Source organism: Aedes albopictus, chromosome 3 (genome assembly GCF_035046485.1).
Source record: "Aedes albopictus strain Foshan chromosome 3, AalbF5, whole genome shotgun sequence".
NCBI classification, from domain to species: Eukaryota; Metazoa; Arthropoda; class Insecta; order Diptera; family Culicidae; genus Aedes; species Aedes albopictus.
The window spans coordinates 175,646,048-175,662,344 of record NC_085138.1 but is presented as its reverse complement, the minus strand read 5'-3'; the positions used below and the strand labels follow the sequence as shown (position 1 = coordinate 175,662,344).

The 16,297-nt window shown below is 42.2% G+C and overlaps 1 protein-coding gene across 5 annotated transcripts in view; it reads right to left on the bottom strand.

The window, feature by feature from the left end:
- The window catches only part of LOC109403728 (protein couch potato), a 555,872-nt gene that overhangs the window by 29,188 nt on the left and 510,387 nt on the right, over positions 1-16,297 (bottom strand). For all 5 annotated transcript variants that reach the window (XR_009995724.1, XR_002128503.3, XR_002128505.3 and 2 more), the window contains exons 3-5: positions 6,687-6,818; positions 6,406-6,468; positions 4,667-4,814 (exon numbers count right to left, since the gene is read on the bottom strand). Coding sequence is in view for 2 of the 5 variants with exons in the window: in XM_019676592.3 (XP_019532137.2) it covers positions 4,667-4,814; positions 6,406-6,468; positions 6,687-6,818 (343 nt within the window). In the remaining 3 variants the exon portion in view is untranslated. The remainder of the gene's footprint in view (positions 1-4,666; positions 4,815-6,405; positions 6,469-6,686; positions 6,819-16,297) is intronic.

Sequence of the window (16,297 nt, the reverse complement as noted above, 5' to 3'; positions counted from 1 at the left end):
TTTCCGAAGAAGAAGTTGAAATTCAAAAAAAAATCTAGATGTATTTCTGCAAAAAAAGTCATTCAAAAATTTCTGAAGAAATGCATGTCAAAAGGACAGTCATGATAAAATCCTGAATCTACAGAAGTAGTTTCACAAGATATTTCTAAGGAGATTCCTGAAGTAGTTTTGGAGTTTAGAGACATTTTTGATGGAATCTTTGGAAGATTTGTTTAAACATATCTTCTGACTATTTCCTGTTGAAATCCTTGGAGTATTATTAACCAATTCTTGGAGGAAAAACTGAGAGAGTTCCAGAAACATTTCGGAACGATTTCTAGAAAAAGCTGCTGAAGAAGTTCCTGGAAGAATATCTGAAGCCCCTTGCTGAAATTCCTAATTATTTTAAAAATTTCCAACAAAAATTCATGTAGGATATTCTGAAACAATTCCGGAGCATTTCGTGACAGTATTTTTATAAAGGAATCCCTGAAAGAATGTTTGGAGAAACAATTATACTATTAAAAAGAATCCAAGAAAAATCTCATGATAAAATTTAGAAAGGAGTTTCTGTAGAAGTTTCTAAGAATTATTTCTGAAGAAATTTCAAAATTTCTTCACGAATCTGAGTAACAATTCCTAAAGATATACTTGGTATTAATTCTAGAGAATATTTTAGGGAAATACATTGAGGAATGTCTGGAAGAACTCCTGAAGAAATATCTGCCACTGGGGTCTCCAGTTAGCCTAGTAGTTAAGGCTATGGATCGCTAATCCGGAGACAGCGGGTTCGATTCCCGTTACGGTCGGAAAACTTTTCTCGACTCCCTGGGCATAGTGTATCATTGTACTTGCCTCGCAATATACAAATTCATGCTATGTCAGGCAAATAAAGTCCTTTAACTAATAACTGTGGAAGTGCTTCTTAGAACATTAAGTTGAAGAGAGGCAGGCAAAGTTCCACTGTGAACGTCGAGCCATAAAGAGAAGAAAAATATGACATTCCTGGAGTCAATCCAGCAGAAAATTTTCAGTAAGTCCTTGGAGAAATACGTGAAAAAATCTCTGGAGGAGTTCTTGAAAAAAATATTTGTACGCATTACGGAAGAAATTCCTGGAAAATTTTTGGAAGAAATCGTTCTAGAAATCTCTAGAAGAAATATTGGAGGAATACCTAGATATAAATCTGAAGACATCCTTGAAGATTTTTTTGATGGAACCCCTGAGGAGTTTAAAAAAATCCTAATAATACACGAGAAAAAATCCCTAGAGGTAATCTTTAGCTGAGCTTTGTATGGGTTCCATGGAAGAAAAAAATATTTCAGATATGTTCAACGGAAGCCTTGTAGAAATTTATTGATGAATCGCTGACAGAACTGATGGACTTTCTCACGAATCAATGGAACCATTAAGGAAAGCATCCATACATAGATGGTTCGCAATAGAAATTCTTTAGAAAATTTTAGGAGGAACTTCACACATCTCTTAAAAATATTTTCGAAGCAATATTTGGAAGACTTTTTAAAGAAATAACAGGAGAATTTTTTTTGAATAAACCTATAGTTTTGATTTTCCGAAAAAAAAAAAATACTGTAAGAATATTTCCCCGGTGAAATTTTTGAAATAATCCATGGAGAAATTTCTCAGACATGGAAGGTTTTTTTTTTTTTGTTTGTATTTACGTGTATTTTAACTTATGCTAATTCTACACTAGACATGGAAGGTTTTTTTTTTGAAGAATTCTTGGTAAAATATGTGGAGGTTCCTCTAGAGAAGTTTCTGAAGACAATTCTAGCGAAATTTGTGAAAAAAATTCATGGACATTTTTTAAAGTATTCAGTGGAAACTTTTTTGAAATTAATTTTTGAAGGAATCTCTATAAGTAAATATTCCTGCAAAAGTAGCTGTATTATATTGAACATTCAGTAGGACTAGGAATCGAATTATCCGTCATCATATAAACGATTCAGAGCTTCAACCATTAGTAGACTAATTGAAGTTTATGTGGGAATCTGCCGAGGGAACTGTAAAAAAGTCACCAAGAATATTGACGGAAATCTTACGAAAATGTCATACGAAAATTGCCAAAAATAAAAAAAAAGATAAATATGTTGGGAATGTGTTAGTGGATCTCATGAAAATAATGCCTAGAATGTTGTTGATAATCCGTTAGGATTTGAAAAAAAAATATCACTTAGTACTTTTAAAGGAAACAAAAATAACGGAAATCATGAAAAGTACTTCAAAAAGTTTATAAAAATAAACAAAAATAATACTTTAAACATTAACAAGAAAAAAATGTACAAATTACCATTATTATTACTATCAGGTCAGAACAGATGGTTCGAAAAATGCTGACAAGAAAAAAAATCGTTGTCGTATGAAATATGAACAGCGGCGCGCTTGGTCAACTTAACGGCGGCGCACACGACTACGTCAACAGTTATGCTTTGATACCGAAACGGGGAAATTTCCCTAACATAAAAGGCAGCCCCATTGTGGCGTCCATCTTAATACGACAAAGAGTCCTAATGAAATTTCTGTATGAAGATCTGATGGATTTTCTGAGAAAATTTGTTTTATACCTCTAGATGTTTGTTTGTTTGTTTTTTTTTGGGAAAAGTCTTTGAGACATTCATAAAAACTCTAATGTAAGTCTCTGTCGGGCTTGAGAAAATTTGAATATATTTTTGGTAGTTCTTATAGCAGTCAAAAAAAAATTTCCGAAGTAGTGCTATGATAACGTGTAGATTTATTAAGATTCCATGGATCAGAACTTCCTGAAGGAAAAGTTTTCGTGAAAATTCAAAGGGATTCCCCGTAAATTTCACGAAACAATTTATAAATGATAATTTCTTGCTTCATGTTGGCCCTTTGAAGGATTTAGTGGAACCATTTTTGGTAAATATTTTACTGAAAATTTAAATGTGAAATTTACAGTCACATTTTTTATCAAATTTGTTTCTTACGGAATATACAATTCTGTTAACAGTGGCATCCTTGAAGTAGCTAAAATCAATCAAGAAGCAAAAGATGGAATAAAAATCTGAAATATACCGATGATGTTTTAAACATTCAGGCTTTTGTTAAAACCTATACACCTATTAAAAACATGTACTTAAGGTTTCTTGAACATTGAACGCTCGTACATTTAGAGAGTTTTTTGAGATATAATTATACAGATCAAAGCATGTAATTTTAAGTCTCATGGTGTCGAAATTTCGATTATTATCGAACATACATGTACTTCGGATTTTTCTTCATAGAATGTTAGAATTTCGGCTATAATGTATAAATGCAAAATTTTTAAAATATTCTATCAGAGAAAATTTGAGTTGGCTGAGTTTTTGGCTATTTTTCATACAAAAAATCTATATTTACTATTTTGGCCCAAAAAACGTCCCATACAAAATGTATGGAAAAATTTTCGCCGGTAAAATATTTTATAGTCTTCCAATTATGAATATATAGCCCAAACACTAATAATTTTCGAAGAAAAATCCGAGGTTCATGAATGTTCTTGTAAGACATAATTTAAAATGAGTTGCCAACCATTTCTGTCCTTTAAGACTTTCAAAAAATCACTATTAATGGCATCTCTATGAACACAGGACAAGATGTAGTCCGAATATTTAATTCTTCCACGTAATAAGATTGAAGTGGATTTAAGCAAAGTTGCCAGCTGTTGAGGTAGTTATATTCAAATTGTAACTGGAGAAACCGCCGCACCGTTGCATTGAAGAGTATTGAGAAAATATGCTGAATAATTCGGAACCAACATTTCAAAAGAGCGTAACTGCTTTCTCACAGAGCTGTGGATCGTATTTCATCCACCTCACGCAATTCACATCCATTAATCGAAAGAGGAGGATTTTATCTTTCTATTTGTGCTAGTGGATTGCTCGAGAGGGATGGGATACGCTCTACAGCTTTGTGAGAAGGCATTGGTTGTAAATGCAGTTACGCCCTTTTGAAATGTTGGTGTCGAATTATCAAAGTTTCCCCGTTTTTCGGCGTAGACACTCTTTCATAGACAGGAAAATCTTATTTACTTACGGCACTCTTTGCTCCTGTCATCGATCGGTTGATGAACGAATTATGATCAAATGTACTACTTTCCATCAATACACTCTGTAAGTTTTCTAAAGGAAAACCTCCGATGAATTCTTGTCTCTATCGGAAACCTATTGCTGGATACGCAGGCCTGCAAACGGTGCCATCGATTGGTGCTTTATGGTGCTATTCCCGGTGCCCTAGAGAGGGAGTGTACACAATATTCGGTGTTGACGCTTGGAAGGCAGAACTAGCGGGAATAAAAACTGAACTAAATCTACGTTGCTGCTGCTGCTTTTGAGGTGGTCATGAATGGGGGTGTTCGAACGAGTATAAATATTTGTACAGGTTGATGATGATAAAAGATTGCAGGAATACATGGCGCGACAGCTACCGCTCGGTGATGGCGAAAGGTGCTTAGTATAATCGGATGATTATCCTGTGACCTCAGAGCCAATTGGTTCGATGCCTTAATATTAGGTTGACGAAGGGCGGCCAGGGTAGTGATAGTGAACAGGGATAAAAGCTCTTTAGGGGTCGATACAGCATTAGATGGGTGAGGGAAGTTATAGAAAGACAGGTAGAGATAGAAAGAGAAGACAGAAAGAGAGAAAATAACATAAAAAGTACTTACGTCCAGCAGTAAGTGGGTGCATCAATGCAGGATGTGCAGCTGTGGCCGCTGTATTAGGTTGTGGTTTTGGTTTGCTCACTTTAGTGTTACTCTTGGCGAATTCCAAGCGTATTGTTTGGGGCATATCAGGATCGAAGCGTACACCTTGCTGCAATATTTATATTTGGTTTGATTTTGGGATTCATAACATTTCGACATGGTAAGGGAAAGTTGAAGTATCGGTTCACAGAGGTATTAGAATTCGACAGACTCAAAAAAGGCACTTGAAAAAAGTACAAACAAAAATAGTACGCTTGTTCTTCGTTTTTTTAGTACTTGGTTAATCACAAAACGAAATGGGAATGGGAAAATACCAAAAATTAGTTCGGGACAAAAATGTTTCATCAAAACGGAGTTCAAAAACTGGTTACCGTGGGTTATTTATTATCGATAGGAAAGTAAATAATATTCAAAAATTTCAATGATCTACGGGAAAGACATGGACTTTCCGTTTTCCAGTGGGTGTCAAATATTAAATAATTTTTAAAAAATAAAAAGGTTTGAAAATCGATGTAACTTATGCAGAAAATGACTAACTTTTCCTACAATAAACATAGTAGTATTTGAAAAATCATCAAATGACTTAAGGTCACTAGAGAATTTTAGTGAGAAAGCATTCTATAACTTATCCTCTATTGGATAACAGATTGACAATGTTTCCAAAAATCAAAAAAGAACTTTGATTATTTGCAAAATGCTCACTCTCGTCGTATTCTTCAAGAATTCACTGATATGAGTTAGCAATATAAAAATTGAGCAAGGTATAGAGAGTTGAATAAACAAAACGGTGTGGATTTGGTGCGGAATGGCTAGATTTCTCCCTCTTTCAGATGTTTGCTATATTGGATAATGTCGTTGCTAAAGAAAATTGCCGTAGGATACTCGTTGATATATAATTTGAATTTTGTTTTTGTGAAACATTTTTATTGGATATCTAGAGACTGGAGCTACCGAATAGGTTAGAATGAATTTCAAATAAACAAAACATGTACTTGTGGGGAAAAATATACAAATTAATTCGTAAAGCTATCTGGGACCAATTGATGTAACGTTTATTGTTAAATGTAACAAATTAAACAAGAACAAAATTCAAATTTAAGAATAAATACAGTGAACAAATAATGTACAAAAGGAATACATTAAAACAAGACAGTAAAAGTGACATGATAATTGAACGATAAACGTCATTCGCGAGGGTTTGGTGATGGTTTTAAAACTATAGGCGCGTTATGAAACTAATCTGATTATTCTGATCGGTGGTAAACTTCCAGGTGTAAAGTGAATGTAGGAAATATAGTGTGATCAAAAGGAGTGAATTCCATGTGAAATCAGTCGTTTGAGAGTGTTTCAAACTCGCCTTCGATTGCGGTGCTACCACTAAGTGTATGTAATGCAATATTTGAATAAGGTTGCTCTTACGAACGGTGAATTTTTATCCTCCATCTAATATTGCTCGTGTTAACTCGCAATTTTCTAAACAACCTCTGACTTTAATCTCACCGTAAAAGTTAATGTGTATAGAGGATTAATTCGGAATTTGTAAGTGCACTGTTTAAGGGATACAACCAATAGAGTAAGGTACAAAACAAAATACAAAACCGAAGACTACCAAGGAGGGCACGTTCAGTCTATAGAGCTCAAATTCGGAGTTAACGAAAGAGAACACAGAACGACAGAAAGTGCTATAGCAATTAAATTACCTGCAGATCCTGCTTGGCCGCCTCTGCTCCGGAACGTGTGCTGAACGTGACAAAGCCCACCGGCTGCAAAAAGAAAACATTCAATAGATTTTTCCATCAATTTTAATCCAATTATCCGTGTGCTAGGCGCCAGCTTTCCAAATCCGGCTCCGATATCTGATAACGGAAAATTGCGTGTTTTCGGACGCTGGGATGCTTGTTCCGACCGGTCCGAGGATTATGACTGCCCGCGTACACACAAAGTCAAGACCCACCCAGCCAGACCAGGCGTGTTTACTTACCGATGCTGTCTTGCCATTTTTGCTGGTAACCTTTAGCAGTGATCCCTCGTAGCCTTCGTAGGCTCTGAACAGTAGGTACAGCTCCCGGGGTTTGGCGTCCATTGGTAACCCACTGACGAACAGGGTGCGAACCTGAAATGATGCGAGACAGGACGGGGAGCATTATAAAAAAGAGGATTTTCTGGAGTTTGGGCAAAAATAAATGTGAAAAGCAAAGCTACGGCCGCTTCGGGTAAATTGATAGGATTACCCTATTTTCCGACTTAATTGTTCGAAAATGATTATGATATACCATTTTATACATAAAAAAGCGTGTTAACCGTTATGTGGCCGGCAAACTTTTTGCTTTTTTCTACACCGTGTATTTTAAATGGGTGCTGGGTACCCGGGTACCCTGCCGGCCACATAAGGGTTAAATACATGATGCAGTGCATTTTCGGGGCAATGCATTGCAATGGATGATTAATTGACTGGAAAAAAGAAGTTATATCGATGATCAAAACTGCATTGAAAATGGTTATCATAGTCAGAAAAAAATCATTTGACAATGCTCGGAAAACTTGTCAAATAGTTGTAGTAATGTATGGGGCTGTTCATAAACCACGTAGACCAAAATTTGGCCATCTCAGATAGCCCCTCCCCCCCGTAGACTTTTGTCCATACAAAAATTTTGAAATTTCTATGGAGCGTAGACTTTGAACAGACCCCCCTCCCCCCATAAAGTCTACGTGGTTTATGAACGGCCCCTATGTGTGAAGCATGTCACTTTTCATCCAGAAAATGTCGAAAATGTGCCAGGGATGGGAAATGTCATGAAAATGTGATTTTGTTATTTGCTTATTTCTTTGTCCCTATCAAGAAATGTGTATAGACGACAACATTGATTTTCCATAACTAATCAGTACAGTACAGGGGCCTCCAGTTTGCCTTGTGGTTAAGGCTATCGACTGCCAATACGGAGACGGTGGGTTCGATTCCCAATTCCAGCAATGGCAGACAAAGAAAGCCCTTCAATTAATAACTGTGGAAGTGCTCAAAGAACACTAAGTTGAAGCGAGGCAGGCCAAGTCCCAGAGGGGACGTAAAACCACAAAGAAGAAGAAAAAGAAGAACTAATCAGTACATATTATAGGCTGGATTTGCACACATACGGACATTTGCATCAGAAATGGGGGATATTGAAAATGAAATCCGAGGTATATTGAAAGCAACTACGAAGTGTGACAAAAGTCGGTTCGAAACATGTATTTCGTGTCGAACCGATAAAGTTCAGATGACGGACAGCTACTCGATTACATACCGCTGGCTATATGTTTCTATTGGAGCAATGCTTGCGGAGGAATCCGGACCTGCAAGTCAAGGTCTTCTAAACGATTGAAGGCTTTTTTTTGGAAAAGAATATGCTTGTACAGCGATACCTAAAGAACTTCATAGCAGCAACCCGAGACAAGCGTGATACTTGCGCTGTGTGGTCGGCGATTCGGGTTTTGAGGTGCATCTACCACATACTTGATTTCAGAAGTTTCTTCTCCGACAAGACAGGAAATGTAGGAAATGCTCGACTTAAAGGATGAGCAGGATGGCCTGAAGAAATGAGATGAAATGGACTCCGGAGACGATATGAAGTAACGGCAGACCTTGGTCAGTTGCTCTGACCAAGATTGCCCCTCTGAAGCTGACTTCAACGCCTTGACTTGCAAAATGCGGTAATCGGGGCAAGGATGATGAATACCTGACAACCTTATCTTTTCCAATCTAGGAGCAATTTCTGTGAGTAAATTTGGCAACGGTTCTCTCTTGGATTTGGTCAGACAACCAGAAGTACAAACCGTACGTCACACACCGGATTGCAGGAGTTGGTGTCTACTAACTATGAGGGCTTCGTGGTCGCCAAAGTAAACGAGGTCTTCTTCTGTAGCTGTTATGCACCTCCGCGGTGGCCGATCGAGCGGTTCACGCAAATGCTGGACCGCTTAACGACCGTGCTAACAGGGCGAAGGCCGGTGGTAATAGCGGGTGACTTTAATGCCTGGGCTGTGGAATGGGGAAGCCGTTTCACGAACCAGCGGGGTCAGATCCTGCTAGAAACACTGGCCATCTTAGATGTCGACTTGGCTAACGTCGGTACCAAGAGTACCTATAGTCGAAATGGAGCAGAGTCAATTATTGACGTGACCTTTTGTAGTCCTGGCCTAACAAGTAGTCCGAACTGGAGAGTAGATGATGGCTACACTCACAGCGAACACCTGGCGGTTCGCTACAGTATCGACTACAACAACAGCAGACAGTGGATAGAAGAAGAGGCGGCTAGGCCAAGGCCAAGCCCTCGAAGGTGGAATACATCATACTTCGACGAGGAGGTATTTAGAGAAGCGCTCCGCCGTGAGCGAAATTTAATCGGTTTAGACGGCGACGAGCTGGTAGCGGTGCTCTCACGTGCGTGTGATGCGACCATGCCTAGGCGAGTCCACCCTAGAAATGGGAGGCCACCGGCTTACTGGTGGACCGACGCGATTGCGGACCTGCGCCGCGCCTGCCTACGGGCTAGGCGGCGGATGCAGCGAGCACGATCAGAGGAAGAGCGAAACGAACGGCGGGTGGTGTTCGCCGCTGCAAAAGCCGCGCTCAAGACCGAGATAAGAGCAAGCAAAAAGGCCTGCTTTGAGGGTCTCTGTCAGAGTGCCAATACGAACCCGTGGGGTGATGCCTACAGGATCGTTATGGCCAAGACGAGAGGTGTGATGGCTCTTACAGAGCAATCTCCAGAGATGTTGGAGGGGATCATTGGAGGACTTTTTCCGCGTCATGATCCTAGTCCTTGGCCTCCTTTCGTAGGACAGCCGGGGACTGGGGCTGGCGATGAGGAAAGGGTCACCGATGTGGAACTTGCGGGGATAGCTAAGTCCCTTAGCGTAGGTAAGGCCCCAGGTCCGGACGGAGTTCCGAACCTGGCCTTAAAAGTAGCTATTGCAGAAGCTCCCGAGATGTTCAGGTCTGCTATGCAGAAATGCCTGGACGAGGGAGTTTTCCCAGAAGCTTGGAAGAGGCAGAGCCTGGTACTATTGCCAAAGGCGGGGAAACCACCCGGAGACCCGTCGGCATATAGACCAATATGCTTGATTGACACGGCGGGGAAGGTGCTCGAAAAGATCATCCTCAATAGAATGATGCGGTTCACTGAGGGCGTAAATGGTCTTTCGAGCAACCAGTATGGCTTCCGGAAGGGGAGGTCCACCGTAGACGCTATCTTGTCGGTTACAAAAACCGCCGAGAAAGCACTCGAGCCTAAGAGGAGGGGAATTCGCTTCTGCGGGGTAGTGACTCTGGATGTAAGGAATGCATTTAATAGCGCCAGTTGGGCTGCTATTGCCGATGCGCTCTTGCGTCTGGGGATACCGGAGTACTTGTACAAGATTCTCGGAAGCTACTTTCAGAATCGCGTACTAGTATACGACACGGAGGTGGGTCGGAAGTGCTTTCACATAACCTCAGGAGTCCCGCAAGGTTCCATCCTGGGTCCGGTGTTATGGAATGTCATGTACGACGAGGTGTTGAGGTTGGAGTACCCAGTGGGAGTGGTGATTGTCGGATTTGCCGACGATATTACGCTCGAAGTCTACGGTGAAACGATCGAGGAGGTGAAGTTGACTACCGACCACTCGATCAAGGTTGTGGAGGCGTGGATGCGGTCCAGAAAACTGGAGCTGGCTCACCACAAGACAGAGGTGACGGTTGTTAACAACATGCAGTCGGCGCAGCAGACGGAGATCAGTGTAGGAGAGTGCACTATCCTGTCGAAGCGCTCTGTCAAGCACTTGGGCGTGATGATCGACGACAAGCTTACCTTCGGTAGCCACGTCGATTATGCCTGTAAAAGAGCCTCCACAGCTATTGCGGCACTATCCCGGATGATGTCCAATAGCTCAGCGGTGTACGCCAGTAAGCGCAAGCTTCTGGCTAGTGTTGCTACGTCCATACTTAGGTATGGCGACCCGGCGTGGGGTACCGCGCTTAGTACTGAATGCTACCGACGGAAGCTGGAAAGTACTTACAGGCTTATGTGTCTGAGGGTTGCAAGCGCGTACCGTACCGTGTCACACGACGCTCTCTGTGTCATTACTGGTATGGTGACTATCAGCATTCTTATCAGTGAGGACATGGAGTGCTTCGAAATGCGCGGAACAAGAGGCATACGCAAGACTGTCAGGATGGCCTCTATGGTGAAATGGCAGCGCGCGTGGGACAGTTCCACCAAAGGAAGGTGGACCCATAGGTTGATACCGAGGGTAGATAGTTGGATTAATAGGCGCCATGGGGAAGTTTCATTTCACCTGACACAGGTCCTTACAGGTCATGGTTGCTTCCGACAGTATCTACACCGTTTCGGGCATGCGGATTCTCCCGAATGCCCAGTGTGCAATGGTTTAGAGGAAACGGCGGAACACGTTTTGTTCGTGTGCCCGCGTTTCCGCACAATGCGTGACCGCATGCTTGCCACATGCGGGGAGGACACAACTCCGGATAACTTGGTCCAGAGAATGTGTAGGGATGAGATTAGCTGGAATGCCGTTTCAACGGCTATCACCCATACCGTCTGGGAGCTACAGAGGAGGTGGCGCGTGGACTCGGAGAATGGCTAGTCCAGATGCAGTACAAGAGGTGGTCCAGGGGTTCGAAGTCGGCTTCGTAGGTCATACCGGTGCCCTGCGGTCGAGATCGACCCTTACAGCGATTAAGTGGCCGCGGAGAGGATGTCCCGGTAGCGGTGCTGTCGTGGCGTCAGTCTACTGGGTTGGATCTGAGCCCGCGGTTGGAAAGGGGTCCCCGACAAGGGTCGGGGTAGGTGAGACCCTGCTGTCTGCAACCTACGGATGCATCTGATAGGGCCTGAAGGGTAGTAATACCCTTCCTTTGCGGGCAGGTCAGATCGGGTTGCATGTGGGCATCAGTTCTTGATGTCCGCTCAGCAGTAGGGCGCGGGCGGGGTTGACCCTGCCCGCCTTCCGAGGACAAAGGGAGTGGCGAGGACCACTCGGGAAACTGGCTAAGCGCCAGCAGGCTACCGTGATGGACTCTCCAGAGCGAGTCATCGATGTTCGTTGCTGCTAGGCTACGGCAGCTAACCTTGAGGGTGCGATATGCACTAGCCCCTCTCTGAAGCAATACCTTCTTGGTGGTTCCGGAGAGACGTAGGGTTTGGCGACCATAGGAATGTGTTTTAGTGGGTCGAGGAGAGAGTAGTCCTGGCTTCTACCGGCATTGTAGAAGACGGCCTCAACCCCACACTACCCTAACCTTCCTGTTAGGGTGTCTGATGAGCAGATTTATCCCCCTATGGTTTAGAAGGAAAAAAAAACACCGGATTGCAGAATTTCTATACACGGCAGAGATCAGCACCTGGAGGTACGATCCACCGAAGAAGAATATGGCCGACAATATGACGAAGTAGTGGCCGGGAGCCACAGTCAACACAGATACCAGATTGCTTAGAGGACCATCTTTTCTCCATTAACCAATTGATTTGTGGTCGGAGCAATTTCGTTTTAAGTCAACAGTGACCGGGGAACTTAGATCATGCCATCAGTCCCATTATTATTGTCGTTACGCAGCCAATCAATGGTTGACATAGCCCGTATTTTAAACTGATAGATTCTACTCAGGACGGTGGTTGTAGTGTACATACTGCTTTATTTTGAACTATATGACATTGTGTATGAGTGCTGGTCTACCTGTTGTTGTATTGAGGACAACTGAGCATAACACATCATCTGTGTCAGGTGAAAAGGTAGATCAACAGGAGGAGTTAGCGAAAGCAGAACGTTTTGTGTGGCGGGGATGATAATGACCAATAATAAGAGCTTGGTCACGACCTTCTCTGAAGCAGAATTGTTGGTCAACGCACGCCCGTTGCCTTAGTGAATGAAGTGAGTCGTAGATGGCAGGTTGGATAGTGTGGATGGCTTGGTCTTCATCATGGATGACGGAAAAGGTGTTGCAGGAGGTTCATTGCATAGTTGATAGTTTTCACTGGTGGCAATGAAAGTATACGACAAGCCGTAGTGAAAAGAAACGGGAAAATCTACAGACGAGGAATTGCAGAATTATCATTGTTAGAGATAGGCGACAAATTTGCTAATTCTTGGAATGGACCAGGAATTACGGGTTATGCTTGAACCGTGGTTGAACCTACGGCGGTGAATCCCTCTACGTTCGACAAACTATAGACTATGTAAATGGAGGAAAATGTCAAGATAGATGTCAACCTAACTTTCAATATGAGCAGCCAAAAGATGTACGGAATTGAAAAAATGTGTAGACCACATGTGATGTGGGTGGGTATGCTTCATGATAGCAACTTTGAATTAAAAAAATCCGAAAAAGTTAACCGAGTTTGTAGAAAAATTGTTTTGTTCTTTATTTGGAGAATTAACTGTTTTAAGTGTGGACTACGTAAACGCGATTTACTTCGATCTATTCTTGTCTGCAATGTAAACACAACAGTGGAGCATGGGATAATTTATCGTTCACTTGATTTCAAAATACCTACAACTCTAATGGAATCAAATGCTCAATCGAATGCTCACTCCGTGGTATGCACAATACGCTTTGAGCCGTACGGCCATAAGGCGCACTATTTTGTAAGCATTCCAAACGTTGAGCTAGTTGCAGGTTGAAATTAAACTTTCATATTCCTTTATCAAAATATATTAGAACTCGAAGCTTTATAGCTGGCTAGATTGGATAACTCTGATGAAATCGATTCCCAGCATCCCTTCCACTGCCAATCACAGCATCGTGAATATCTTATCACTATGAAGCAATTTGAGCCCCACGAGGACCTGCTAGTTCTTAATCCTCCTATTTTCTATCTTTTAAGGTACGAAATTTGACACCTTCGTCACCGGATTATTTACCGACGTGTGAAACTTGGTCAAAGTTTGTTATCAGCTATACCCTTTGTCGCACCTCTTTCCCGAGAGACCCCACCCACCCAAAGTGAAGATCCTCTGTCAAGCTCTCAAACAAAGGCACTTGAACGCTTGATAAATTATTTCGCATCGAATGAAAATTTCACAAACAACCTCCTTCGGTGTGCAAAACCTCTATCTAATTATGTGATGATGGGTAGATGTCCTCGTTCGGTTGAGCTTGTTCGTGTACGAAAGTGCCTGTCGAAATTAATTCAATATTCTAGTACAACGGAACGGACCCTACGCCCACCCGGTATCCCTCCTGTTCTTCAACTATGAATAATGACGGGTTTGGGACCATACCTGTCCGAAACATTTGTGCCCTGTATCATCTCCCAACCCTCGGCGCTAGTTCCTATGAGGTTTCTCAATGAAATTTTAAACAACTTGCTTAACAAAGATTTATCATACATGGGGAAACGCACGGGGAAGCACACAAAGTGGAGTCAGGACCCCTTTCCACGGTCACAAAGGAGAACCATGTGGTCGCACACCTCAAGCTCCATAGTACCTTGGAAAATGGCTGAATTAATGATGAGCATATTACGGTGCCGGAAATTAATGACTCGCTTCTTCGCATACATGCAACATCTGCCCACAGTTCCCACGATAGGCGAACGACGACGCGCCGCCACTGACATGCGGGCTGGCCGGAGCCGGAGGACGATATGAAAATTGGATAGCACTATTTTACGGTCGTTGTTGCTGCACCGCTCCATCCATTTGCTAAGTTTTGCAGTCAACCTGGGCCAAAGTTAAGTGGTTCGATATTGATACCAATTTGAAGTAATACATACTGTGGAGTGGTATCGGACACTTCGTAAATGATAGAGAAGGAAAGTGCTATGCTATGTTTGAACTGGATTCATGCTGATATCAGCTACACTGGAGTAATGTTTTCCAAAGCCTTAAAGACATTAAAAGCTGAAAAACAATTTGCCGTGCCGCCCCAACCACAGTCAATTGAAAATCGCTTGGCTTGCGTTGACTAATTAATTCAATTTAATTCTTCGCTTCGTTGACAATGCCTAATCGGGAGACAACTTTCTTGGCTTCGCAAACTTCCGATGTTACGGAGGAGCGATGCTGAGCTACGTTATTACATTTCGCGAAAAGTTAGTGGCTCGGGGATTTATTCAGCGAAATGGGATGAAAACTCGATGTAAATCAATTCAGTAAAGGTCTTATGGTGCTGCATTGAAAGTTCAATCTACAAGGTTTTTTTTTTGTTTATTGAATATTTTGAAGAAAAGGGAATGTAATAAAACATTATCAAATTGAATTATTTTCAACTTGGAGAGCAAAACTGGTAAACTAGTGCAAAAAAGGAGGGAAAGAAGGACATCATGCACCGTTCAAGTAAATGTGATGATTTAATAAAAATTGAGTGTCTTATGTTTCGGAGCTGTTACTTCTTTGTTAAACATTTGTTAAATTTCATGGCAGATATCAATCCTTGGCGATTTCCTACCAACGCCCTGACCTGTGTCAATGTCTGTAGGCTTCTTTCATTTCACTGTTGATGCTGTACTGCCAAGAGCTTCTGGGCCTACATTGACTGTATTGTTTTGGTGGGTTTCAATCTACCGCTTGCTTGTAAATTTCCCCGGCGTGGGATATGGCCGGCCCACCTCCATTTTTACTGCCCAATTGTTTGTCGCTATCGGCTTTTGATGACACGATGGAGCTCCGCGTTGGCGATCTTATTGTGAGACTACCACGCACGAATCATATACCGCCTGCATCCATTGTTGAAGACCTACAGCCGTTAAGTGCTCTCTACTGATACACACCAGGTTTCACTGGCGTACAGCAGTACAGATATCACGTTCGAGTTTAAAATTCGGATGTTGGTGCGTCGACTTATCTGATTGTTAAATATTCCAGACATTTCTTAAACTCGCAAAGGCAGCCCTCGCCTTCATAATCCGTGCACCTATGTCGATCTTGGTGCCACCATCGGCCGTCATTTGGCTACCAAGATATTGGAAGTCCTGAACATTCTCTACTGCTTTCCCAGCTATCGTGAAGCTGGAAGGTTTGACCGTGTTTACATCCAACGATTTAGTCTTGTTGACGTTGATGGTAAGACCTGCTGCCGAGGAGTAATCGGCAAGATCAATGAGTTTACTCTGCACATCAGAGCGCCGTTGAGCTGAGAGAGCAACGTTACAAACCAGTTCGAAGTCATTTAGGTGCTTCATGCGCCTGCCACTGTCCACGATTTGGTTTACGATCAATCGCACCTACCAGGATCTCGTCGATTACAATGAGGAACAATAGCGGTAATAGTATACATCCTTGTCTCACTGAAGATGGGATCGGACAAGACACCGTTATGTAGAACTCTGCACAAAAATGCCCTGTACTGTGCTTCAATAAGGCCGATGCTTTTTATCAGGGATACCCATGATCCGGTTAAGGTCACTTTACGAAGAACGATGAAGAGCAACATGTTAACCCGCCAAAAATCGCACCCAATAAGGCCATCCTTACGCTGCCACCTTCCACAATATCTGTAGCACGGTTCTTCCTCGATGAAGGATCTTTTTACTACGGTGTCTGAATCCTAACAATGAGCAGCTCTCTGTTCTCGTTCATTTCGCCGAGACTATGGTGTCCAAAGGGGTCCTTATGGTC